Source organism: Drosophila navojoa, chromosome 3, assembly GCF_054131105.1.
Source record: "Drosophila navojoa isolate 15081-1374.11 chromosome 3, UAZ_NAV_1.0, whole genome shotgun sequence".
In the NCBI taxonomy this organism is placed as follows: domain Eukaryota; kingdom Metazoa; phylum Arthropoda; class Insecta; order Diptera; family Drosophilidae; genus Drosophila; species Drosophila navojoa.
In genome coordinates, this window is record NC_142891.1 from 6,501,252 (window position 1) to 6,529,141 (window position 27,890).

At 38.4% G+C, this 27,890-nt stretch overlaps 1 protein-coding gene across 1 annotated transcript; it reads right to left on the reverse strand.

The window, feature by feature from the left end:
• LOC115564724 (uncharacterized) lies at positions 1–27,761 on the reverse strand. The gene is made up of 2 exons (XM_089257859.1): positions 25,377–27,761; positions 1–2,336 (listed from the first exon to the last, which is right to left on the reverse strand). The coding sequence occupies exon 2, from the start codon at positions 2,158–2,160 to the stop codon at positions 373–375; it is 1,788 nt and encodes a 595-aa protein (XP_089113985.1). The 5' UTR covers positions 2,161–2,336; positions 25,377–27,761; the 3' UTR covers positions 1–372.
• Positions 27,762–27,890: the final 129 nt, after the last annotated feature.

The following is a 27,890-nucleotide window of genomic DNA, read 5'->3' on the forward strand; positions in this document are numbered from 1 at the left end:
TTTAAAAAAACTTGTAACTTTTTATTAAACAGTGGGCGCTTGTTTTTGTTATTTTCGTACATACGTCTCGCGTTGCTTTGCATATACACACAAAAAATACCAATGCTTAAATAACTAAATTGATATAGTACATTTGCCAATCTTCAACTTCATATTTTCGTTTCCTCTTTTGTTTGTACAATTCGATATACACATTAAAACATTTAACATACAAATTACAAATTAAAAAATACAAAATATATAAAATATGCATATACAAAGATATGTGTGCAGCTAAACAAATTTTTTAGTTGTTTCGCTGCTCGCTTCTACCGTATAGGAAATTGTTGTCATCTGCTTCAGGATTTGCTGCGATCTGGGGCTGAGGGACCTTCAGGGCTCCTCCTTGATCGTTGGTGTTTCTGTTGCTGCGCCTTCTGCTGTTGTTGCTCCTTCTGCAGCTGCTGCCGTTGTTGTTGTTGTGGGAAATAGTTTGGAGGCAAGCGTCTTCTTCAGCTGCAATATGCACTTGGACTCCTCGGTCTCTGCCTCCTGCTGTCGCGCCAGTTGCTCCTCCTGCTGCTGCTGCTCTTGCTGCTGTTGCTCCTCGCTGCTGTCGTCGCCCGACTTGGCGCGCTCCGCCTGCAGCCGGCGCAGCTCCTGGGCCAGCGTTTCCGCTGACTCTGACTGCGTGGGCGTATGCGAGGATGTGGGCGTGTGCGAGGCGGAGCAACTGGACGAGGCGGAGCTGCGTGATGTTGCCATTGGCAGTGACTGTGGCTGCTGCTGCTGTTGCTGCTGTTGTTGTTGCTGCTGCTGCTGTTGCTGCTGCTGCTGCTGCTGCGTGACCTTGCCCATGAACGTGCGTATCTCCTCGAAGTAGGACTCCTCATTGGGATTCTCGCAGAAGCGTCGAATGCAATGCATGCGCTCACTGACCCCACTCAGGGCGCTCAGCGAGACCGCATCCGATTCGTGCTTCTTGAGGTGCCGGTCGAGATTCGTCTGCTGGCCGAAGCAGCGCTCGCAGATCTCGCACTTGAACGGCCGCTCCTTGTTGTGGATGTTGCGCACGTGCCGCTGCAGATTCGAGGAGATGCTGAAGGAACGTTCGCAGTATTTGCACTTGTAGGGCTGCTCGCCCGTGTGGGTGCGCAGGTGCCGGGTGAGATTGGCGGAGCGCGGAAAGACCTTGCCGCAGAACTTGCACGTGTAGCGATCCTTGTTGCGCTGCACGGGCAGGGAGTTGCCTCCGGCCACCGCAACAGCTTGGGGCTGGGCCTGGGATTGGGACTGTGCCTGCCGCTGCTTGGCCTTGCGCGAATGCTGCCGCGATTGGAATTCCTGCAGCTGCGGATGCGGATGCGGATGGGGATGCGGCGTAGGTGTAGTCGTGGCCGTGGGCAAGTCCAGCTTGAGTTGTTCCAGCTTCAGCTGATGCTGCTGCTGTTGCTGCTCGCTGGGCGGCCAGCTCAGATCGCTCTTCTTGAGCGGATGGCGAAACGCAAACTCCGGCGTCGTCGGACATGTCGCGCCCGTTGGCGCGCCCGTCGGCGGCGCGAACACATTGCGATACTGTAGCGGCAGCGTCTTGGTCATCGCCTCCAGCAGCGTCGAGTGCACGCCAGCAGCTACAATGGCATTGGGCGCTGGCGCTGGGGGCGACGTGGTGACGCCCTCGCGCAGCGCACGCAGCATCTTGCGGCTCATGTCAAAGCCCAGGTCGGCCAGCGAGGCGGCTATGTGATTGTTGTTCAGCTCCTTCTCCTTGCGCTGCACCGCCAGCTCGTTGGCAAAGAGGATCAGATTGCTGTTCTCATCCTCCAGCGGCTGCTGCTCCAGCGTCTCCTCCTCCTCCTCCTGCAGCTTGACGGGCTGCCGTCGCTTGTGGGCCAGTCGCAGGTCCAGCGGCTGATCGTAGCTGCTGCGTCGCTTCGCCTTGTTGCCATGATGTGATTGTTGTTGCTGTTGTTGCTGTTGCTGTTGGTGTTGCTGGTGTTGGTGTCGCGCTGCTGCTGTTGTCGTCATGCTGCTGGTGGCTATGGCCGCCGTCGTCGAGGCGGACAGATCATAAGGTACATGTGATATATACGATGTGGGTATTAATCCTAAGGCAGGGTAAACACAGCCCTGTTTTGGGCTAGGAAGCATCTTTCTTGGTGAGTGGTCTTTCTCTCTCATAACTGTTAACTGGTTCACTTGTGTTGCTCTTGTTGTTGTCTTGCTTCAGTTTTGGTGTGGCTTTACAATAGATTCTCGTCTGCTTTCTCTTCCTCTTCCTAACATATATGCGGATATTTTTTTGTTATTTTTGCTGTCTTCGAGTTAACAAATGTTCAAAGGCAGGATTTATGAACCTGTTGAAGAGACAGAGAGAGAGAGAGAGAGATACGAAATTTATTAGAGCAAATATAAATAATTAAGATATAAATAAATTAAGATATTAATAGTTCTGTATTAATTATTATTATAAGTAAAAATAAATCTGATATAATATAAATATTTGAATCATATTATATTTGCTCATAAAAAATAATACGAAAGGAAACTTAAATATTTTTTCTAATTTTCGATTATTTATAGAGCTATCTGCTATGTGATTCGGAAGGAGTGAGAGAAAGGCATTTAAATAGAGAGAACAAGAATGAATGAGATACTCTTATTATTTTGGAATTAGTAAATATTGTTCGATTTACTTATTCTACCACACCTTTACTTCGATTTTTTTGATGAGCTGTGCAACACACTTTTATTAGCCCCACTGTCGGAGCATTCGCTCGCCAAACAAGTGGAGACCTTCGCCTAACACAACATTCCATCCAAATACACAACTCAAATATTCAAATCCGGATTCTTATTTATCAGTTGTCCAAATAACTAAGCCACTGAGAGAACTGATGTAGCAGCCTAATAGAACTGCTGATTAGCTTGATATACTCTTTAAAATATTAACTTATTACATATACTAATACATTTTAATTATAACAAATATTTATTTATCTTCAGCATAATAATATCTCTCTAAGTATTTGATATTTCAATTTTGTATGCCATCGATCGTCAGGTCGCCCAGTTCCAGATGCGTCACGTCATAATTCCCACAGCTGTGCAGGCTCTAATAGCCCGGGGTAATTCCCATCTACGTCATGACTTCAACCTAATGGCATAAACAAAATCGAGAATAAGAATGCCAGAAAAAAACATAATTGTCTTAAAGAGAACTCAATTTCCATGCGACAACTAAATTCAGTTTCAGTTGCTATTTTTTTTTATATATATTTTTTTTTGACTAACAATTTTTCTTCTTTTTTTTGGCGCAATGCCAAAAGCCCCCAGTTTAAACAATTGTTCTATTGTGTGTTGTTTTGGAACGGAAAGAAATAAGAAAAAAAAACAAGTAAGAAAACTCTAGTCGAGAGCGCTCGACTAGATACTACCCTGAACCAAACTAATAGAAAAGCACATTTAGTATGGTTCAAATTTCAATTTCGATGTATTTAAAAATATAAATGAAATAGAAAACTCATAATTAAATATATAAAAATTTTGAAACAATTAAAAAAAAAGAGAATTACGACACGCTCAGGGTTTGAACCCGAGTCCTCGTGATCAAGCGCCGCGCTTTCTACCTTGACACCACCCTTCTGTTATGGTTTTCAATGTCAAAACTGAAATAGATTCACTGCTACAGCGCCATCTACCAAATCTAAGTCAAACTAACTGCTGATGTGACTTTAAGAATGTGCAAGAACAACCAAACTAATAAAAACGTACATATAGTATGGTTAAAATTTCAATTTCGATTTTTGAAAAAAAATATAAGAGAAATTTAATCAAATATATAAAAATTTTGAAGCAATTAAAAGAAAAATACAATACGCCCAGCAGGATTTGAACCATAGACCTCGCGATCAATCGCCGCGCCCTCTACCATGACGCCACTCCTCTGTTCTTATTCGCAATGTCAAAACTGAAATAGATTCACTGATGCAACGCCATCTAGCAGAACTAAACGAAACTAACTGCTGATGTGATTCTAAGAATGTGCTAGAAGATGTTTGAATGTATGTGTGCACACGTATTGGAAAACTGCTGTTGCTGCAGCACGTGCGTTTGTTAATTGGCCAAACATTTTGTTATTTTTTAAAGTCGATTGACTAAACCGAATTTAATGAAACTTTCAGCATATGATCTTCATATTCTATTGAATATTTGGCATTTAAAAAAGAACATGTCAAATCATTCACAATTAGCTATACTAGAATCTGACCTTCACTGGGGATTCTGAATTTGGAGCCGGTATCCAAAATATAACAAAAATCGAAATTGTATAAAATGCATTGGAATATATTTTTAAAATTTGGAGACTATAGCTCTAAAAATGTAGGAGATATAAATTTATAACCTATTGCGCTTGGGTTGCGCTGCAGTGTTGGCAATATTATGAGAACTTATTTGTTGAATAATTTAATTTCTAGACGTACGATCCTACTGAAACTTTCAGAAAGTAATCATAATGTTGAAATGTATGTGTATACCGAAGCACAAGTCTCTAGTATTTGATATACGACTTTTACAAAGATGAGGGTGAGGGGGTGGATTTAGGAGTGGGGGGTAAATTTGAACAAAAACCGAAATTGTATAAAATACATCTTTATATACATTTTAAATTTGGAGACTCTAGCTTGAAAGATGTAGGAGATATAATTATTTAAGTGATCTTCGATAAGGTTTTTTATCGATAAAAAAGTATCGGAATGAGTTATCGTTTTTTAGTGATAAACTCGATATCCGCGCTGTATTTACGGACATTTTAAAAAAAAGTTGAGGTCTCTAGCTCTTGTATCTTCTGAAATCGACGCGTTCAAACATACGGACGGACGGACGGACGGACGGACGGACGGACGGACGGACGGACAGACAGACGGACAGGGCTAAATCGACTCAGCTCGTCGCCCTGATCAAGAATATATATACTTTGTGGGGTCTGCCACGCCTCCTTCTGCCTGTTACATACATTTTAACAAAACCATTATACCCTGATTTCCCATTTTCAATGGGTTCAGGGTATAAAAAAAACATAGTAATAATAACAGAAGAAGAAAAAACCGAATGCTAACGGTATCTAGAGTGACGATTATGTAAGACAAAACAGACAAAAAAAAAACACTGACAAACATCTAAGTATACATTAGCAGAGGGCGGTGCGAGGCGAGAGTGTGGGTGCGGGGGGTGGGCACACCATTTGCCCCCATGGAGGTCGTCGGTTTGAGGTGCGTGCTGCGTAGGCTGCAGCTTAGCCAAACAGTCTGAAGCAGTTGCCAGCTGGAAGTTTGCCTCTTTGCCACTTGGCCTCCAGGCAGATGGCACGCCAGTCATGTGAACCAGGCAGCAGCAGCAGCAGGCAGCTAAAACAAAGCCACTGACAGTCCACAAAGTCAACTGCAACTGCAGTTGCAAGCAGTCAATGCGCTATTGTTGTTGCGTGACAGACTTGAGGGTACTCTGGAAATGAAATGCCTAACGCTCTCTCAGCGCCGACAGCTGTTAGCCCCAGCTAGAGCTATGAAAGCAAAAATGTATAGCTGTACTATATCATGTGTATATTTCGGCTTTATGGTTTACTGTTCTGATTATATCTCTATGTGTCGAATCCACACGCAATATGACTTTGGATCTTATCGATATCTTATCTATATCTCACTTAACACTTTTTCTTTTTGTAAGCTTTTGAGTTAAGATTTAAAAATATTATAAATAGTATTGTATGTACATAAAAATATTAAATATTAGATAAAACTAACAAAAAAAAAATAAAAAATAAAAAATAATAAAGACAAATATTTATTCTATAATAAAAAATTAACAATATATAAAAAATTCTAAAAAACAAAGCACTAAACTGAAACACTAAAGGGCAATGATTAATGTTTATTAAAACTAAAATTAAAATTTAAAATATATAAAAATTAAAATATATATATGATAAATATACAAAAATGTGAGATATGATATGAAATAAAACATATTGCTCTAAAATATTCTAACGAAAAAATGAAATGAAAATTGTAATATATTTTATATAAATATTTGCAGATATTTTTAATTTAATAATGTAATATATTATAATAAAAGTAAGATCATATTTAATAGGAGTTTATAAAACTAAAAAATATAGTTCGACTAAATTGCTGAGGCTTTTATCGAGTTGAATTGATACGAATTACGCACAGATCTATGTAGCTAATAAGTTATAGTATGTTTTCTTTTTCTATTCGTAAGTGACACATCTGGCTACAAATTACAGGGTATCACAGCAGCAACTGCCACTGCCACACGCTGCAGCTGTAGGCGTTCAATGAAGCTGCAACTGTTGCAGTTGTTGCTCTTGCTATCTAGAACAGAATATTTCACGAGACATTTTCCGTGGGCTGGTGCAGCATTTAGCGGCTTCAGCACACACTCACACACACACACACACAGGTGCACAATCGCACAACAAATTGCCTTTTGTTGCTGTTGGCCTAAAACTTAATTAGCCGCATTTGCTGCTTTGATTTACTGCTTTCAGCCATTTGTAAGACTTGAAATATTTCTACCCAAAAAAAAAAACAAAAAACAAAGCAAAAAGTATTTGGAGCTTGAGAACTTTTGCGTTGGCCGCCGCGTTGATGACATAAGTTAGCTGATCTGCGATCTTAAAACAGATATTTAACACTCGCAGCTGCTAGACTAGAGATAGTTTAGTCCACAACGAACTTGAATCATATTTTGAGTAGCATCGAAGTGACATTCGATTGAATCGATTTGTGACTAACTCAAAACAATTTAGTTGAATGATCTTGGAACAGAGAGGGAGATAGCTAGAGGGAGAGAGCGTGTGTGTGTGAGAGAGAGAGAGAGAAGTGAGCAAGTGAGCAAGCTGCTAATCAATTTGATTGGTCAGCTGTGATGATCTGAGCGGAATCTGATCATTTATAATTAAGTTATTATAGATAAGTGCGATTAGAAGGTGAACTTCACTTGGGTTCATGTTTCAGTTAGCCAATTACACTAACTTTTATGCATAATACTATCAGCCTGGGTCTGTGGGAAGCTCTAATATTAAAACTATAAATGACTATGGGAATTCAAATCAATATTGGCATTAATACTTGAATAATCTGAAACATTGTCGTACCCCAAAAGCTAGACAACACTTTCTAGGTGCTGATCTATTAATTCACTCAAAAAGTAAAAAATTATACAAATTAATCTTATATAAAAAAATTATAAATATAATTTATTGAAAATTCCACAATTATAACATAATTTTTAACCAGGACAGAAAATCTGTCTGCATATTGGGTTCCCTTAAATGAAAGCAGCAAATATTTTAACGCCTTTTCCCGGCAATTTTCAATTAGCGAAAAGACGCGGCATGGAAACCTCTTCAAATGGAATTGCATATCGATGTGTTTATAATTTGTGGCTAACGTGCAAAAGTGGTTGACAATTATGGCCAACGCTCTGGCCAGCCGACTGCATCATCATTAATGAAGAAAAAAAAAAAAAAACGGATGCCCAAAGCAGATGATGATGGGGAGCGAAAGAAAAAAAACCAATTAAAGAGTAACAAAGTTTAAGCGGACCGACAGCAGATTCCAACGACGACGACGACGACGACGACAACGAGAGCAATGAAGCAAACAGTTCAAAAAACGGCCAGTGAAGGTACAACAACAACAACAACAACAACAGCAAACAACCAACAACGTCGCATGTTGCAAAGAAAAGTGAAATCAAAGTTGTAAAACCGCGAAAAACGCAGTCAGGCAGACAAACAGACAGCGACACATAACAGTAACAGCAACAACAACAACAACAACAGCTAACTGGCAACGCTCCAGATTGGAAAATGTCCAGTGGAAGATGTCGACAGGCAACAACAACAACAACAACAACAGCAGCAGCAGCAGCAATGTTGCCTATCTTGGTAGCCGCATAGCTCAAGCTGATGCCAAGCCAGCATAATCAGCCCCCACAAAGCCGTTGACAATACTTGGACGAAGAGATTAGCTTGGTCATGCTCAAAATGGATCACACCGTACCCATCATCAAAGCCGGCTCACAGCAGCCGCACCACCTCTCGCCCCCAGCCGCAGGCATCAAGAGCGGCAGCAGCCTTATGATTATGTATATACCCTCAAACAGGTAGTTGAAGAGGAGTATCATATTTACTGGCATAGCTGCTGAGCAGCTGAGAAAGTGACAGACGGCAAATGATGGAATGTCTTTGGCTTTACGCTATAGATCGCATAAATTTATATATCATTAGATTTGCTGACTAAGTAGAAGTTCCTTTAGGCGTGAAGACTTTACCTCAAAGCTACTTTTATTCAATGGATAAATTGACACCTTTTGATTATGTTCTACTATATCTAGTCTTATATCAAATTCATTGATAAGACTTGGAAATACCACTAAACGAAATGATTGCACTTTAGAGTCTGAAGAAGAAAGCTCATCATTGCTTTGTTCTCTTCCATTTCAGAATAAGCCTATCTTGAAGAAAATGTAATTGATATTTTGAAAAATGCCCTTTCAACTCTTTCATCGCTTGTGCCATAAATAATTGTCAAGAACATTCGGCTCGATAAGATATTTTTGTATTTGTTTATATAGCAGCCAGAAATGATATATGTAAAAGCTTTTTCTCTTTAAGAGTAAGAGTGAGAGTGTAAGAATCCCTAAATCAGGGAATATCTCTACAACTAGCGTATTTGCTCAATTTATGTAGTATCCAACAGGCTTGCTATTTGTTCTTATAATTATCTAATAGTTAATCTATACAAATCAATTCTCTTTTCAGTCCATTTGGCTACAAGGTATCTAGTAGTCAGCTATATATTCACCAAAAGCAATATCCTTCAATTAAATAAGCATTCAGTTTCCTATACAAACTGGTCTTCTTGTCACATCTCCTGTTTAAAAGGCGTCTAGCAGGATAAGTTAATCCTCTTCTGCTTACAGGATATCTAGCAGCTAATACTTTTCAATTGATACATCATAAAAGTGCACATGCCATCTTATCAGCCCCTCTTTTCCCTTATACTACAGAGTATCTAGCAGTCAATCAACTTGTTTTGAATGTCCACCAACTTGGTCATTAGCCTGCAGCTGCATAATTATAACGCCAAGCAGCAGTCAGCATTAGCAACTTAATCATCGCCATCAGCATGATCATTATCATCATTATCATCATCATAATCGTCATCATCTTTGTCATCCACATAATCAGCGAGTGGCTTCGGTTACGCTTGTGGTCCGCGCTAGGAGCAAAGCATAATCAACCGCAACGAGCTAACAGTTAACCCAAGCTAAAAACTATAGCTAAAACTATAGCTAAATACAACAACTATAGCGAAAAGTCAAGCTGTAGACGAAGCGACGCGATGCTGCGCGACGCGCAATGAAAAACGAGAGTAAAAATCCAAAGCGCAGCCGCCGTGCATTGAAATGGAAAATTAAACCTTGTTACATCAGTGCAAAAAGCAAGATGCAACAACAACTGCAACAACAACTGCAACAACAACAACAACAACAGCAACAGAGACGACTGACAAGCAATACGGCGACAAACGTTTGCTGGCAGGATCCACAAGCACACACACACACACTCACACACTCTCTCTATACACACGCACACTCAACTCATTCACTCTCTCGACTCGCATCCATCTCGAACTCTAACGAGGCAACCTGATACCAAAAATCGTCACAACAAACGGCCAAAACAACAACAAACAAACACGCAAAGCTACAAACATAGAAACACAAACACACAGAGACACACACTCACACACAGTCACTGCACACTCATCTATGAAGTCAGGCGCAAGTTGAGGCAGGTAATGAAAATAATATGCGGCATTTCTTTTGGAGCTCCAATTGGAAATCATTCACGCATGTATAACACACATTGGATTGAAAAATACAAATTTTAGAAAAATTTGGCACTCTTTTAAGAAAATTAATATTGAGAAATAATGCAAGAAAAAACTTTTAGAAAATGTGAATATCTAAAAAAAATTATATATTTAATTTTGAATGAAAATTCCTAAAAAATTCTTTTAGAAAATGAGAATATCTAAAAAAAATATATATATATCTAATTTTTTTAAATATATGTATTTAATTTTAAATGAAAATTCCTAAAAAATTCTTTGAAATATTGTAACGAATTAAATATTATATATTTCTCTATTATTTTCAATCAATTATAGTACTAAAGAGAACTTATAAGCATTTATATGATATATTCTTTTAAATATTTACATACATAATATTTATATACTTTTATTTTTTAAGTATGAGCTATTATTTGTATCTATAAGTTGTAAATAATTATTTTTTTTTTTAATAATAATAATAACAACTAAGATTTTTATACAAAGAGTAGTAATATTCTTTTCAGAAAGTATTTAGTACCTTTCGTAATATAATATCATAAAAGAGCATCAATTAAAATCTCTATTTCTACCTTTAATACATTTTTATTGTACTTTTTGAATAAACGAATAAATGCAAAGGAGTTTTTAATAATGATAAATAAAAATATGAACGAATCATTCGCATCAGACCTAGGCCATTCGAGCTCTTGCGAATGCTTCATTAACTATTCAAATTATTAGCCTCGACGCCATTTCTCCAACTGTGAATGATTGCAGAAATTGTTGCAGATTAAAAGTTGTTGAAAAGAAATGCAGCAGCAAATGCCACACATCAACAAGAGCAACTGCAGCAGCAGCGACGACAGCAACAGCAACAACAACAACAATTTGCAACAAAGTTGGATGCGTTTTGCAGCTGAATGGCTGATGATGTTGATGATGCGACTGCATTGGAGCAATCTGTACCACTTTTCCTAGCGCTGGACACAACAAGTGTAGCGGCAGCAGCAACAGTTGCTGCTGCTGCTGCTGCTGCTGCAACAGTCGCAAACACATCTCCAAATCACGTCTTGCCGCGTTTGTCGTCTGCGTTACATATCTCGTTGTCTAGATTGGCTGCCCGACTGTAAATGTATCTGTATCTGCGAATGTATCTGTATCTGCTGCTGCTGCTGCTGCTGCTGCAGGCTATAGCTGGCTATGGTCTATGGCCTGGATGGTCGTCAGCGGCATAAAAAGTGAGAGTGACATCGGAAATTGTTTCATTTTTTAGCCAAAACGAAATTAACAACAACAAACACACACACACATAGGATGATTCCCCCTTGCCACTCTGCCCCTTTTGCAGTCTTGCCTCGATCTAAGCTCGGTCGTTGGTCGTTGGTTGGCCAAATGAATGAATGTCGAAAACTGTATCGACCACAAACTGTTCGCACAGAGAGCTACTTGCCGCTCAGCTCAGTGGCTTAGCTCCTCGACTGTGGCAAGTGCTTTCCCAACGGCCGCCAGGCTGCTGCAAGTGCCGCAAGTGCTGCAACTGCTGCATCCTGTTGTTTGTTATAGTTTTCGACGTTTTATTTCTTACTTAAAGGCTGTCTTGTTTTTGTTGTGGCTTTTGTATTTTATATAACTAAACGTCGCGTCGTCCAGGCTCAGCTTTCGGCCAAACAAATGTCTGTTGCATGTTGCATGTGGCAGCGCTTAAATAATTGAAATTTTTCACCGCATTTCGTAGGTGCAAAATTGGTCGACTTGCAGCTCGACCGATCGGTTGAGCAATTTTTCTTCTTCTTGTTGCGGGACACTTTAATGCTCCTCTGTTTAGAGCGCTCATTTGTAAATGACAATCAGGCCAACGAAGTCTGCTGGCCAGACTTGGATTTTATTGAGCTGCTGCTGCAGCTGCCACATTGCTGGTTGGCCTGATATACGAGCCCGGGCACTGGCCCTGTGGGCGGCCAGCCGCTTGCAGGCGCTTATTAATATCCGACTGCGAATAGCTGACATTTATTCTATATTTAAAGTTAGTTTTATATGCGACATGAGTTACCGACTACAGTCTCCATTATATGCGACTTTAAAGCTGTGGATTTTCGAGGCATTTGAGCTAATTGCAACTAGAGCTGCTCTGGCAGACTTAGAGATACCCTTCAAAATGCTCAGGAGCGTTAGAATTTCGTTTTTTTTTTTTTTTTAGTTTTGATTCGGCAGATACTCATAAAAAAGTTCAATTTCTTGTTTTTTTCGGACTGAGCTGATGTTAATATCGCTTTTATGTTTTTTTTTTTAATGAAATAACAAATAGGTATCTATGATTTCAGCTTGAATTAAACAACTGTAACTGTGCGCAATCAAAAAAAGAATTCGCATCTTAAGTTATCTCAGATATATAAGTACATAGATAGACAAATTCAACAATTTTTTTAAAAAACATTTATCATCTTCTAAATCTTACGTCACTTCTTACGTCTTTGGTATTATAAATATTTTATCCTGAGCGCTCATTTTAAATGAGTTAAACATATAAAGGGGCTTAGATAAAATTTGAAGAAATATTAATTTCATTATTAATTTACAAATATTTATAAAAAAAAAAAAATTAATAAATACAATTGTAATTTGAAAATATTACAATATCTTTGTTGTTTCTATTAATTCAGATATTATTATATTTATTTTATTTTATTTTATTTTATTTTTTTTATATATTTCATAAATATGGTATTTGATTGCTTTAAAATTACGTGTAAGTTTTTTTTTTTTTTATATATATACAAATAATTTTACAACAAATATTAAAATTTTAAAAAGTATATAATTTTGAATATTATATTTAATATTAATACATATGTATGGTTCATCAATGTCAAATTAAGCATACAAGATTGTTTTTCTATTTTCCAGTTTTTCCAAATAATTAATAATTAAATTTAAAAATAATTAATTCATCATAATTAGCTAGAGCTGCATCAGACTTGATTTCATTTGGCTTTGACTCTCATTTGCTCAAAGTTGATAGATAAAGCACTCGCTGGACATGCAGAGCCACAGCATGCATGGCATGGCATGGCATTTGAATATCCGTGTGGCACCCACTCGCTCGAGTGAATGTTGCCCAGCGAAATTTTGAAAGTGTTTACGAGATCGAAACTAGCCGAGCGCCGGGAGACGAGGGCTGCGAGAAAAGAGTCAAGGCAAGGCAAGCAGCAAACGGCAGCAGCAGGAGCGAACTTTATATTCAAATATTTAATTGTACGAAACACTTAAAGCTAACAAAAAGAAATAAATACAAATAATTGTGCATTTCACGACTTCATCAGAGACCAGCAGCTCAAAGAGCCGAAAAAAAGCTGCTCCATTTGATTGCCTAAACGCTGATGCAATTAATTACAATTTTATTTCTTCATTGAGCCTCGCACTTCTGTCTGTCTGTATATGACTGTGTGTGTGTGTGTGGAAGCAACTCATTTGATATAAATTTATTACCACATAATTCAGTTGCAGTTCGACTCAGTTCGACTGAGCCAGGTGATACAATTATTCCAATAGCCAGGCAGCCAGCCAGCCGGGCAGCCAGTTAAGCTTGTTCTAGTTGAAAGCGATAGCCCGAGCCACCCGGCCAGTTTTGTCGCCAGTTAAGGAGGAAAAAAAACAAAACCACACACACACACACACAGACGGGTCTATTAGATATATGAGAAAAAAAAAGAAATAACGAAATAGAAGCAGCAAAAAGAAATACAAAATTGAAAAGAAACCGTATCAACATTCACATCATAAGTAAACCAGTTTGCACCTGAGAGAGGAAGAAGAAAGTTGTCTTGGCCATTTTGGTGGCTCACAATAACTGCATCCAGTGCATGCCTCACATGAGCACATCTATGAATCCCAAGGAGCCCCAACCTGTGCCTGTGCCTGCGCCTTGTTAACTCTGCTGCGGGCGTCGAACAATGGCCAAAAACCTAACTGTAACATGGCTAACATTTTTTCCTCCTCATCCATAAGCATAAAATATTGCGCACATCCCGAAAACAGAAAACAGCAAAACAACAAAGAGAAGACAGACAAAAAATTGAAAACACATTCAGCAAACGTCGCATGTCCGAATGCCTCTCGCTGCAGGCCTAATTATATTGCAGGCCGAGCCAATTGTAGTCCCCGCCCCCTCTACCCACACTTTTCCTCTGCTCTGCTGCTGCCTTTCGCCCCCGCGAGCCTGCCTTATGAGCAGGCAACAGCAGCAGCAACAACTGCAGCAGCAGCAGCAAACATGCGGCTACTGTTTGGGCCACGTGCGCTGCCAACATCAGATTAACCATAAATCAAATTGGTAACGACCTAGAGATATCCTGTAATACGCATTTGTATCAACTATGACATGCTTTTGAAATATTATATTATTTACTAGAAAAAATAGAAAAAAACAGGGTATAAAAAAATAAAAAATAAAATAAATTAATAATAATAAATAAAATATGATTTACACATTTCACTGATGAAGATGATTTCAAATTTATATAAATTATTAAAAATAAAAAATTATAAATTTTTAAAAATTGTTATTAGAAGTAAGAAGTAGACTTTCTGGTTTGTTAATAATTTTTGTGCCTAGATTCAACTTAAGCTTTTGCATATCCATTAAGCCATTGGCTCGCATAGGCAAATGCTGGCCAGAAAGTGAATGGCTTTCACATATGTATCCGTTTAGACTGAACATAAATCTTATTCGTTTTATGCATTCATTCACTCAGTGCTCAAGCTAAAGAGACATGTGCCAGCATTTAATGCTGCGACTGTGAAAAGGATTGATTGCTATTGGTTTCTTTTATATTTTTAATCAAAAATTGAAGTATTAATGAGACCAAATTTTATTATTATGTGGAAACTTTAAAGATTGTTTTTATACTTTCAATAATTATTTCATTTTATATTGATTTATTTGTATATTAATTTATTCATAAACATTCACATTACAATTCGAATAGAGTTGTAATATATTAACTTCGTTGAACGGCTACAGATATTAATTAATTTAATACTGTATTGTTAGTCAACTATATAGGGTATATCTAGTTACGTTAAACCAATACTTATACTGTAAGCTATCTACTCTAAAATCTGAAGTATGCTGAACTCAGAATTCATTTTGGACTACATGATATGAGAGTAAGGCTAACGTAATCTCATTCGATTTCAATCGATCCCCACTAATTTAATTTCTCCTTTCTTCTATATCATTATTCCACATTATATTATTATTATATTTCCTTGCAACATTTTTCACTCTCACTTATCTCCACTTCTTCCACTGCTGCTCTAGGCTACAGGGTATTATAAATACGACAATCAATGCGCAAATTCCAATCGCAGCTGCCACTGCCACTTGGCCTAAAGTGAAAGTGCTCCAGTTGCTGCGTTGCGTCCGCGGATGTCGCCAGCGAGCGCCAAGTGCTTTGACTCCTCCTCACACACGCTCAGCCCATCCCGATCCCCGTTCAAGCCGATTCAAGACGATGTGAGCCGATCTCTGGGCAGCAGCTGCTGCGTCGCACTTGCTGACAAGCTGTTTGTGTCGCACCCTCTTGTCGCGAATGCCATGCACAGCCACGCCCCGCGGCTGACTCTGCTCACTCGCCCGCCTTTCGCACGCTGAGCCATGGCTGTGTGCACATTGCAGAATAATTGGCCCCGACTGGGAGCTCAATTAGCGCTGCCCGGGCAATTACATTTGACGGCTTTGCACACATGTTTTCAGTGTTCAGCATTCGCTTGGCTTTTATTCATTTCTCCTCCTCCCTCCTCCCTTCTCCCCCTCACTATTCGTTCAGTTATTTTTCCAGTGTTGGTAAATTGCCTAAATGCATTAGCGGCATTCGTCGCGCATGGCTTAAATGGCTTTTCCTTCCGGTCACCCAAAGCAAAACTTGATCTTGTCAATCTCAGCTCGATTCTGAGGCCTCACAGCGACAGTGGCTTATAATTGCATACGCTCAGGCGTTAAAATCGGCCGAATAACAGTATTTCAAATCGATTAAGCTGATATCTTTTGGTATAATTATTATGACATTATTATTCACTATCTAAAGTTTTTTTCAATCTACTGAAAATCGATAAATATTTGACAGCAATTTGTTTTCAATACTGAACTTTAGTGATAATGAAAGCGCGTTAAAATTTATACATATTTTATATGCACTATCTGAAACTTAAATATGTGAAAGTCAGCTTTATGTTGTGCATTTTATGAGCTGTCTAAATTAAAGTGCTCATCTTGCTCATCTCTTTTCATTTGATCGCCTTATCGTCACTTTTGGTTGGTTGGCTTTTCAGTCAAGCCAAATGCAAAGGCTATAACTATTAGAGGTGGAAGTACAGTATTAGTTCAAGCAATTAATCAGTCAAGAACATTTGATTTAAGACTTGTTGATTGCTGACTTTAATCACATCAAGTCTGATTGAATCATTTCATGTATGTATATTATATATACTATATGTATGTATTGTATTCAGAGTTACCATATGATATTTTAATCATCGGCTTGAAAGCGCTTCGCACAGTGATCAAATCAATCAACTCTGCAGGCCTTAAAGATTTTATGAGCATCCAAAATTTGATTCGCATTAAATTTTTATGCTATTTTAAAAGAACTATAAAAATATGAACAAATCTGCTCCATCCTGCGCCTTAGAGCCGTGAAGTGAACCAGCTGAAACAGCCAATTTAATCGATCACAAATTTGCGATTTTCTCACCTCTTTTATGGCCTCTACACGCTCAGCTACCCATGGATAACGACTAGATGGCTAAGATCTCACTTTTAAATCGAAATTTATACTTCGAGCTAAATTTAGCTGATCACAAGCCGAGATTGCCAATCCACATAGCTGAAATATCTTCCGAGCATAATCTCTGAAATGCGCCGTTCCATAACTAGATGAAGGTATTCAATTTTTGGCTCGTTACGAACCGCATCGTATCCCAATTTTTGGTTTCTTGTATGTGTTTTTGTTGTGCTGCTCTGCACCCACTTACATAAAGTCGACGCAAATGAGCCACTGTCATGTCTAGCAGCCATTTTGGCCACCGCACAACCCACATGGTGCACATAATGTGGGCAAATTCTTGAAAATTGCCCACAAACTAGCCCACTTTGCAACTGGCCATCCAACAATGGAGCCAAAAGATAAATGAAAACTGAAAAAACTGAAAAAAAAAGACACACAAAACGTATTTCGGGGCACATCAATTGTAAAGCCAAGTACACCTGACTCTGTGTGTGTGTGTGTGTGTGAGCCCATATATCATGGGACAAGCATGGTAGCAGACAATATGCCATGCTAAATGCGCTACAATTAGAGGAGAGCCCCCTACAACAATTCGTATCAGAAATGCGAAAAAAACGAGACGCACACACACACACACACACACACACAATCATTTGAAATCTGAAATTTCACACACATGCGAGGTGTACGAAGTTAAGATTCAATGCGATGATTACATATTACTCGATTGCTGTTGTTGTTGTTGTCTGCAGAGTTTTATGGTCCAAGGTTAAATGCTTTGACTGGGGCATCAGGAAAGTCTTGTCGACGAAGGGCGGGATGGGGAGCCAAAAAGAGAGACAAAACGAGAAACTTTGCGACTTTGTGTCGCTTTAGTTGAAGCATTCATTGTGTTGTTGCTTGCGGCACAACTTCATTTGATTTGCAGTGAATATTAAAGCAATTTGTGGGATTATTTCCTATTGTAATCAACGGTTATACAAATATACATACCTACATATACATACATACATATACACATGTATGTGTCTACTCATCAGTGTAGACGAGACACATTCAGACAAAAGTCTGACTTGTCTTGTGTCTGCTCTTTTGGGCCAACTCATTTTCAAGTACAAACAATAACAACAACAACAACAACAACAACAACAGCAGCAGCAACAGTGACAACTCTCTTGATGATGCCGTACTGCATGTGATCTTGTTTTTCCATGGGTTTTACGGGTCTTGTGGATCTCTTGTTGTTGTCATCTGCTGCTGTTGCTGTGTCGCCTGCCTGCAGCCAAAAAATGACGTTTATTTAGCTTTGTGTATGTCTTATCTAGTTAGCGTGAAAATTGCTCCAGTTTTTAGCTCAAGTTGATTTTGTATACCCTGATGTGTGGGATATATTCGCTAAGTTGTAGCAGATGAGGCAGATATTTTGTATAGCAAATTTGAAGCAAACTTTACATAAAGTGGATAAGAAACAAGATCATAGAAAATCGAGAAAGGCTTTTAATTAATTTCATATCTTAGTAGGAAGAATATATTGATGTTCGAATCTTTACTTTTTTTTTTGTTTTTTTCATTATAAAGAAAATTTCATTAGAGAAAGAAATTACTAAGATATAATATATTTCAATATTATATATACTTTCTATTTATATCGGAGGATATATAACCTCATATTTTATCTTATGTATATTGAATCAAGTGATTGTACCTATAACAAACTGAAGGAACTAAGTAAATATCATATAATATATTAAAAAAAAAATCTGCCCCAAAGTAAGAGTATTTAAGCTTCCTCATAGTCTAAACACTTTTCCTTTTCTTTAAATTTATATCGCATGCGAGATCATGATGTGCACAGATAGCAAACTTGATCAATGATGAGGCGCATTTATGATTCAATCGGTGCGACATAGAATATCATTTTTATTTTTTTTGTGTTTTGCTTTGGATGTTGTATTTTACACCTTTTTAATTGTGGACACACACACACACACACATACGCATCACACACAATAATTAATTAAAGCTCTCTCATTGCATTCAAGGTCAAAGCGGACCTGAGGCGCTCTTGGATTCAATTTGGTATTGTTGTTGTTGTTGTTGCTGTTGTTGCTTGGTGTTGTTTAGTTGGTTAATTTACAGCTTTAAATTAGTGTAGTTTACTTTCAAAACACTTTACTTTTGCTTTCAAAATACGCGCATTGTTGTTGTAGTTGTTTTGTTATTGTTTTTTGTTGTTTTGTTTTTTTTTTTTCCTGGCTTATAAATGGGTGGGGTAATCATAAAGCCAAGTTTCTTAAGTAGATTCGCTCAGACTCGCCTCGGCACAGCCAATGTGCAGGGCCTTTGAGATTTATGTGCGACCCAGGTAGACAACCAACTGCAGAACGTTAACAATCTGCTAATGACTGTCGCTCCGACAAAAAAAAAAAGATCTAAAGCAAAGTGAAGCATAAGGCGAGCTACGAGCCATTGGGTGTGGCAGCAGAGCGTCTTGAATTGAGCTCGGATGAGTATGCAAATTATAATTATTGACGTCTCTTGCGTATGCGAATAACTCGATTGGGAAGCATTTTTGGCAAAGTGCGCTCACACACACGCAGCAGCAGCAGCTGCTGCAACGCAAATATTTGAGTGGGAAATGCTGAATAAATTGAGTCGGTAGAGTGCAAAGTTATGCGGAAGATTTGCAGCTGTCGAATACGAGATTTGAGTGCAGAACCATTGAATGTAAGAATATTAGCAAAATACCAAGAAAATATTCAAGTGCTGGAATAGTTAGGCTTAAAAAATGAGACAGGAGGAAAGAAATTGCGAGCAAGAGAGAAAGATAGATATGGAGCGAAAATTCTATAGTATTATTCGATGCGATAATTGACAGAAAAATAGGTGGAGAGTGAGAAATAGAGAGAAAGAAGGAAAGAGATCAACAGATCATCAATTCTTTAGTATTATTCGACTATGATAGAGAGAATAGAGGGAGAAACACATTCGATTATAATATATTTGAGAGAGTGAGAGAGAGAGAGAGAGAGAGAGAGAGAGAGAGAGAGATAGAGGGGGGAGGAGAGAAAGGGGAGATCTTGGGAGAGAGAGAGAGAGGAGTAAAGATCGCGAGAGAGAGAAAGAAAAAGAGAGCTTATGAGAGAGAGCGAGTGTAAGAAACACACAGATCGTGAGATCTATAGTATGATTCGATTATGAATAATAATATAGAATTATAAAGAACGAGAGAGAGAGATAGATAGAGGATTCTAAAGTATTATTTTAATACGTCATAGAGTATGTCAGAAAAAGTGTCAGAAAATATGAATTGCTATGAAATTACGAGTTTCGTGTACCAATTATTCACTAGTTACGAATGCATGTTATAAAAACGATATGCCCTAGTCATAATAAAAAAAAAATAATTGAATTAAATTGAATGGGCTTAATATTAGGTTGAGCACATACATAGAATAATTCAGATGAGGCCTCTATGTTTTCGCCACTTATATCTTAGATATCTTATATCTCTCTCTCTTTCTCTCTCTCTCTCTCTCTCTCTCTCTCTCTCTCCCACTAAATATATCTATCACAAAATATATATATATATATATATATAATTTCTACTGCAAACTCATTTTTCAGTACATCAAAAGAATGACTAAAAATATGCAAACCATTTGCACCTTTCTCCATTTGAGTTTTCGCTCTGCTCTCTATAAATATAATAGCATAAGCTACACAGTGTCCATAAAGAAATTTTCCATACCCAGTTTTTAGCCAAGGAAGTTCCACATTCACTTTAATAGAGGATGCTCATCATTATCTAACTCTCTATAGGTAAACCAGTTGCAGTTCAGTTTACGACTCGGCTCGCTATTTATTTAAATAGAACGCCGCAGCATTTACGTAGTATTCCACAGTACCTGTATGTGTGTGTGTGTGTATGTGTATGTGCCGTTCCAATTAGAATAAAACTCATCTCCTGTGCTGCATTGCAAATTATCTTACATAAGGCCACAGCGGGGGCACCTTCATGTATGCATACAACAATAAATACATCTATCGATCGTTCTATATATACTACATATTCTATATATATAAATTGCAGATCTATTGATTCTCGGCGACAGTGGGGCACAGTGGGCTGCAGTTAAGCCTGCCGGCAAATGGTTTTCATTTAATCGATTTGCGTATTGCGCACAGCCGTAATTGCAGCAGTCGAGGGGGCGCAATGGGGAGGAGGGGGCATCGGCGGCATCTAAACTCGGGCAACTTTCATTGCGAGGTCGTCTAGAGCACCGCGAATGGCGCTGGATTGGTAGGCCGGGCTGGGCTGCCTGAATGTGGATTAAGTGTATGCCAAGGCATTAAGGCAGCGGTGCGCAGCTCGATTCGGAAACTTTAAGATCTGAATGCGTCGCAGTCTCGCGAGTGATTTGTTTTTTAGATTTTCAAAGTGATTGCGGTTATCCCAGTCGGAAACGCAGTCATCGTCATTGCGCCAACTCGAAAGGCAACAACAACAACAACAACAACGACAGCAACAACACTGAATTGAAATTGAAAACGAAATGTAGTAGAAGACGACGACGAGGCAGTAGCAGCAGATTGAAGGCAGAGAAAAATAAAATCAGCGCACATTCCAAGTACACACAAAATGTGTAACGCAATCAAATCCATCGTTTCCGGTTTAAGACGCAATTAACCGACTGCGGATTACGTAGATGCCCAGACACCATTCACCTTGCCAGAAAACTCATCTCAACTCATCCCAAGATCTGGCCATGTCTGGTCATTGTATATATATATACATATATGTCTCTCTATATGAACGTCATGGCCAACAATTTTTGCAGTTTATTCACAACATTTCACTTCTTTCTGTAATTTCAGTTGTATGTATTTTTCCCTCTACCTCTACCACTGCCCTCCTTCTCCTTCTCCCTCTCGTAGCTCTTGTAATTGGCATTTTGAATGTTGCAGACGCACAAATTTTATTCGATAGTTAAATTGATGAAATGTCATAATTTTTGGTGCGTGTGAGTTTTTTTCTCTTTCATTATATTTTCTTACTTTTCCAGCGGCCAATCGCTTAGAAAGTTACTCGATTTTCATAGTCATAACAATTGGCCATGAAATTTGATGGATTGGACCAAAACAGCCATTCGAAGACTTTCAAGTCTTAAGTTTAGAAAATACTTATTGGACTCTATGTATATACATATGTATGTTTCAGAATATTTTATAAAATCTATTGCAATCATACGATTAAATACTCAGCTACACATGTTTATACTTATACGTATATGATATGTATATTGATTTATGCTGTTGTGGGCTGTATATTCATATAAAAAAGTAAACTTAAATATATTTCAAGGAAAGTTAGAATGTGAGTTAAGCTAATAGTATTGAATATGATGTCATCCAGATTTTCAATTCTCTGCTACGATAAAAGTCAGTAGCTAAATGTCAGACCCAACAACACTTCCACCCTCACTCTATGTATTATTTTTTAGCTCAATAATTTTGGAAGTATGTGTAAATTCGACAACTTTTAACTCTAAAGACCATATTTTTTCAAATTAACGCCCTTTATAATTTTTTTCATTTGCTTGACATCAAATATATCTATATTTTTATTGACTTTCTTGCTCTCTTTAGAAACAGAGGCAGCTCCCTGTTTGTCTAGAAGACAGCTAATAGATTGGTTATGTCTGTCTGTCTTCCAACCTCTCTAACTTTCTCTCAGCCATTCACTCTTTTTGGCTATCCTTGTTTTTGGCAACAGTTAAACATTAATATGATTATAAGAGCCTTACACTTTAGTTTTTCTTACTTCCGTGTTAGTATCTAAATAATTCTTTTAAATTAAAGACTTACAAAATGTACTCACTCTAGACCTCCCTCCATTTGTTATATATCTGTTATATATTGATCTTATGCCTTTAAATTCCTGTATCTCAACAGAACCGTTCACTAGATGTAGGCTAATCTGGGAAAGGATACCATCTAGCATGCCCTTGACCCACTGCACTTTCTGCTCTACTTACATTCAGCCCGAAACCTGTTTCCATTCTATACGTTCGATTCGCATCAGTTAATCTCGTTAAGAGCAGTGGTTCGGCTAATCGCCTGTACATAGATTCGCCTAATTCCTACGTTCTTTACAGCCATTCTAAACAATCTCAAACTAATTAACTTCTTAATGAAGTGTACTTCCAGCTTCCACCTTCCACCTCTGTCCAGCCGTCCATTCAGCTGGGCTCAACCTGTCTGGGCAAGCCGCTCACTCAACTCAGCTCAACTCAACTCATCTCAACTCATTCACTCACTAACCTCCAAGATCGTAAAATTAATGATCTGTTTTGTAGCGCTTCTTCTACGCCCATCTGCCACTTCCACATCGAGAGCTCGACTGCCACTGCATGACCGCGACGTAGACCAATTCGAAGAGCAACACAATTTAAGACAACCATCAACTTCTATTTAAAATTAAATTAACCTGCTTAATTTGCCAGCCCTAGCTTCAGCTTCAATCCATTTGCCCCATCCCCAGCCGATGCGAGTGCTGAGACGCTCCCAAATACATTCACTCCAAGCAAATGAAAATCGAAAGGCGCTACTAATCGCCCCGTATGCCTATATAGACAGCTATGTCCACGCACACTCGGCTGTATCTGCATCTGTTGGATACGTCTAAACTCTGGCCTGATCGAACATTGCGTGCATTTAACGCACAAATGACCCGTTTGGACACGGCTCTTTGAGGCCTGTTTTGTTTTGTTATTTTTTTTTTTTTTTGTCTCGGCTTTGATATTGGATTCAATTCGGAATGCCGACCCTTTCACCCTTCACCACGAAGGCTGCTGTGATGGCCAGCTGGCTGCCAAATTTAGCAAAATTCGATTTGATTTTGATCGCTCAATTAGCGTAAAAGTAACATGTCAAAGCTATTAATCACTTTCGAAAATACAAGATCAAAAGAGCGTACAACAACAACACGAGACACGAAATCAAAAAGTATATTTCTCAAAAGGCAGGAAATTATGCCAGAAGTCTGCAGCAATAAATACTCTAGCTATATAGTCTAGGGTATTCAGTTATAAATACTCATTAATATTATCTGGAGTATCTTCTTTTATAGTCGACTTCTGCAAGGGTCTTGTGTGCTCATAAAAACTTATCTCAACTTGTTCATCACGCATTAGGGTTTATCTCTGACTGATTGATTGATTGATTGACTGTCTGACAGCCTGACTGAACATTCAGAGCTGAGCATTCATTGCACGCGTGAAGTGAAGTGAAAAATCTGTAGTTTCTGTAAAAGTAGGAATTGAATTCTCGTTTCTTTTTTTAAGCGGAAAAAAACTCATATGCAGTTCATAAGACAGTTTATAGCAGAATTTTACAGCTTGATAATATGACTAAATTCCCATTTAAATCTATGCTTAAACATAATCCTTACTTCTGGGCACATTAATACCTACACGACATTTCTATTTTCTTGCCTCTTCTAACCTCGCTTCTCTCTCTTATCTCACAGTAGCTTCAGCTGCCATTTGCAAATATTAATCTAAAATTCATTTAGTTGATGCGGCTCAGAAAATACTTCCATTAGCCTGTTGGCCTTTACTTTTTTTGCCTAAGATAACAATAAAAGCGAGAAGCAAAATCCAAAAATAACAAAACAAAAAATTAAATATATATAATAGTAATAATAAAAATTGTTGCTCGTGCCGTTGGCAAAAGTGCGTGAATTTAGGCGTAACCCGAAATTATATAATTTATTATTTCTTTTGATTGGCAAAAATTAAAAAGTAACTTGAGCTCCTCCATCTGTGTGGCCGCAAATGTATCTGTGCCTGCTGTAAATGTATATATGTTTATATATATATGTATTTGTGTCTGTATTCAGCCATAGCCATGCTCCCTCTGCCATCCCCTTCATCCAGCGTTTGGACAACTCTATTCGCGCTGTTTTGGCCGTTTGAAGTCGAAAACGGCTGCGTCATTGCCCGAACTTCAATTTCATTCATTCATCAATTACAATGCACAAAAGTCGAACGGAACGCTGAAGCCTTGAATCTTGCAGATACATAGATACAGTCATAACTGTAAGTGTGTGTGTGTGTGAGTGTGTGTGTAATGCTTGTGTTTGACATTAAGTTTAATATTTGTCGTAGATCCTGTAATTGCGTTGATTTAGTGCGCGCTAAGCTCTCAGATAGTTAAATGTATCTTTGAGATGCATTAAGCGAAAATGTGTATTTGTATGTATGTATGTGATTTTATGTGCTTTAGTGCTTGACATTAAGTTTAAGATTTATTTCAAATCCACTAATTATGCTTATTATATGTGACTTGTACTTCAAGATACTCGCATGTATCTTTGAGATACATTTGCTTGAAAGGAAACACTTGTTTGCTTTGTATTTCCGTACTCCGATCCTCTGATAGATAATTGAGATCAGCATGGGAAGCTGCACTTCTAGCCACTCATATGCAGCTTTGAGATGCATTAACTGTAACTGTATCCTACGTATCTGTGAGATGCATTAACTGTAACTGTATCCCATAGCTATTGACATTAAGTTTACGATTTATCGTAGATCCTGTGATTATGCCTATTAAATATGAGCTGTACTTCAAGGTACTCGAATGTATCTCAGAGATACAAATGCTTGCTACTTACATGCTTGAAGTTGTATATGGTTGTAGTTGTTGTTGCAGCATCAATTTGCTAGCCTCTTCGGGTTTAATTGTACAACGTAGTCTAGTTGTTGCTGTTGCTGCTGCTGCAGTTGTTGTTGTTGCTGTTGGTGCTGTGACTGCTGCTGCTGCTGCTGCTGCTGCTGCTGGTGCAGCTATAAAATCCGCACGGATATCCGTTGGCCGGCAGGAAGAAATCAACATTTGAACACCGTTGGCGATTGCAGCGCTTTACGGATGTTGATAACCTGCATTGGCATTGGCTGTAGCTATATAGAGTGGATCTTGTTGTTGTTGTTGTTGTTGTTATTGCTGTTGTTGTTGTTGTTGTCATTCTGCATGGGAGCAACAGCAACAACAAGGAGATCAGCGAGCTGCAAAGCCGACGGCGCGTGTGAAAAACGTTTTCTAACACTCTTTTATAGCGCTCTTTTATAGTATTTCAAATACTTTTTTTTAGAGTTTTTTATTGAAGAAAATGTTTTATTTATAGTTTTGTGATAGTTAACAGCTGCTTGAGCTAAGTTTTTTAGCAAACGCACATAGAATAGAATTATGAAGAATTTTTCGCTCTATAAGTAATTCTTAAAAGTTACGTAAATGTCTATAGGCAGTTATCAAGGATTATTTATATTTATAGAAATAGGTATAAGAACTTAATATCTTAATTCCATTTATTTGTCTTAAACTTTGTATTAAAAGTAAGTTTTTCTATTTTGTTATTTTATTTTATGCTTTTTTACACTTTGTACAGACTAAAGACTTGATTTTGTTGTTGTGGCTTTCTTTAGTTGGCTAATATATGGATTCCGTTAGTTAGCTAATATTACTATATTAATTAACTGTAATTGTCGTATTATTCTCGTTGACACCAATCCTAACCGAGCACTTCCCAGTTTCGCTTAATCGGGTTGGTTTATATTTTTTTTTATAATTTCATTATGGATTGTCTCTTTTTAATGCCTGCCCATAATCATCATCAGCCTGTACACATGTGCTTCGAGTTGTTGTTGTAGCTTTTCCACAGCTTAACTCACTTTGCATTTGCATCTGTCACAATTTGCATTAATTGCATTTAAGTATGCAGTTATCATTGATTTAGCACCGATATTCACTTATATGTGTATATAGTTCACATTCGTATGCGATACAGCTACTGGGCGCGTCCAAAACTTGATATTTTATTTTATATAGAAGTTTTTTCTTTCTATTTTGTGTCATAATTTGTGCCAGCTTAATGGGATAGTTAGGAATCGAAATCTTTTATACAACACGTTTGAATTTATACTCTAGTTGTTGCTCTAGTTAGGAATGTAAAGGTTGCAGATTTGTTGATTAAGTTAGAGTTTAAGTGATGGAAAAGTTTCGTATTTATTTAACATTAGTAACAATTAGTTAATATAGTACAATTCATTTTCATGATAATTTTATAGAAAATAAATGTTTTTCTTTTCTTTTAATTGATACATTTTTCAACTACATTTGCACTATTTATTTATTTTATTTTTATTTTTTTATTATTTATCAATACTGGCTGAGAATAATCCTTGAGCCACGGCCCTTGCAATACACTGCACTGCTACATTTCCATGTTTGTCGTATGTACCGTTATCTTTCAAGTATTAATCGCGCGCGCTAACATCGCGTTACGTTACGTTACGTTGCGTTCAGTGTTGGCTTACGTTGTTGGTCGATCGTCTGGGTAAACGTCTGCTGTGGGGCTGCTTGTGTGTGCTTTGTTGTTACTGTTATTGTTGTTGTTGTTGTAATAGTTATGTGGCGCTGGTGTTGCGACCGACAAGCGACAACACGACCAATAGCTTTGAGACCGTCTCACGGACTGATGATAGGCGGCTAGCGCGCAGCTTCACAGTCAGAGTCACTGGCAGAAGCAGAAGCAGAAGCAGAAGCAGAGGCAGAGTCGAAGTCGGAGTCGAAGCGTCGTCAGAGTGCAAAGCGATTTCGATTTCCTAATAATAAACGCAAAATAGTTATACGGGCAGCAGCGACGTCTTCTGTCTATGTATGGGTGCTCTGAATGAATACGAAAAGAGCCGCGAGTCGCGAGTCGCGAGACGAGCACCAGAGACGATGAGTTCCACAAGCAGCAGAGCTAAGCTTAACGGCAGAGCAGCCGAAGAGCCGAGCACAACGCAGAGCAGCGCAGCGCAGCGACGCTCAGCGAGCAGAGCTTAGCATTTTGAGGAAGTCCAGAGACGATGCAATAAATCGAAGCTAATACACTTCTTTCTTAATGTAGAGCACACACCACAGATCGAGCGATCCACAAATCCACACACACACACACACATGCACACAACAGAAACGAATAGAGCAACTGCTGCGAGACGACCACGAGTAAGACGACGACGACGACTTAGAGTTTGACTTCGCGTTGCGAGCGCTCGGCTGCCTAGACAAGTTTAGCGGCAGCGACGCTGGCAGACAAAACAACAAAACGGTAAATGAGGCAGTCGCGTGCATCCTGCACAGCTGC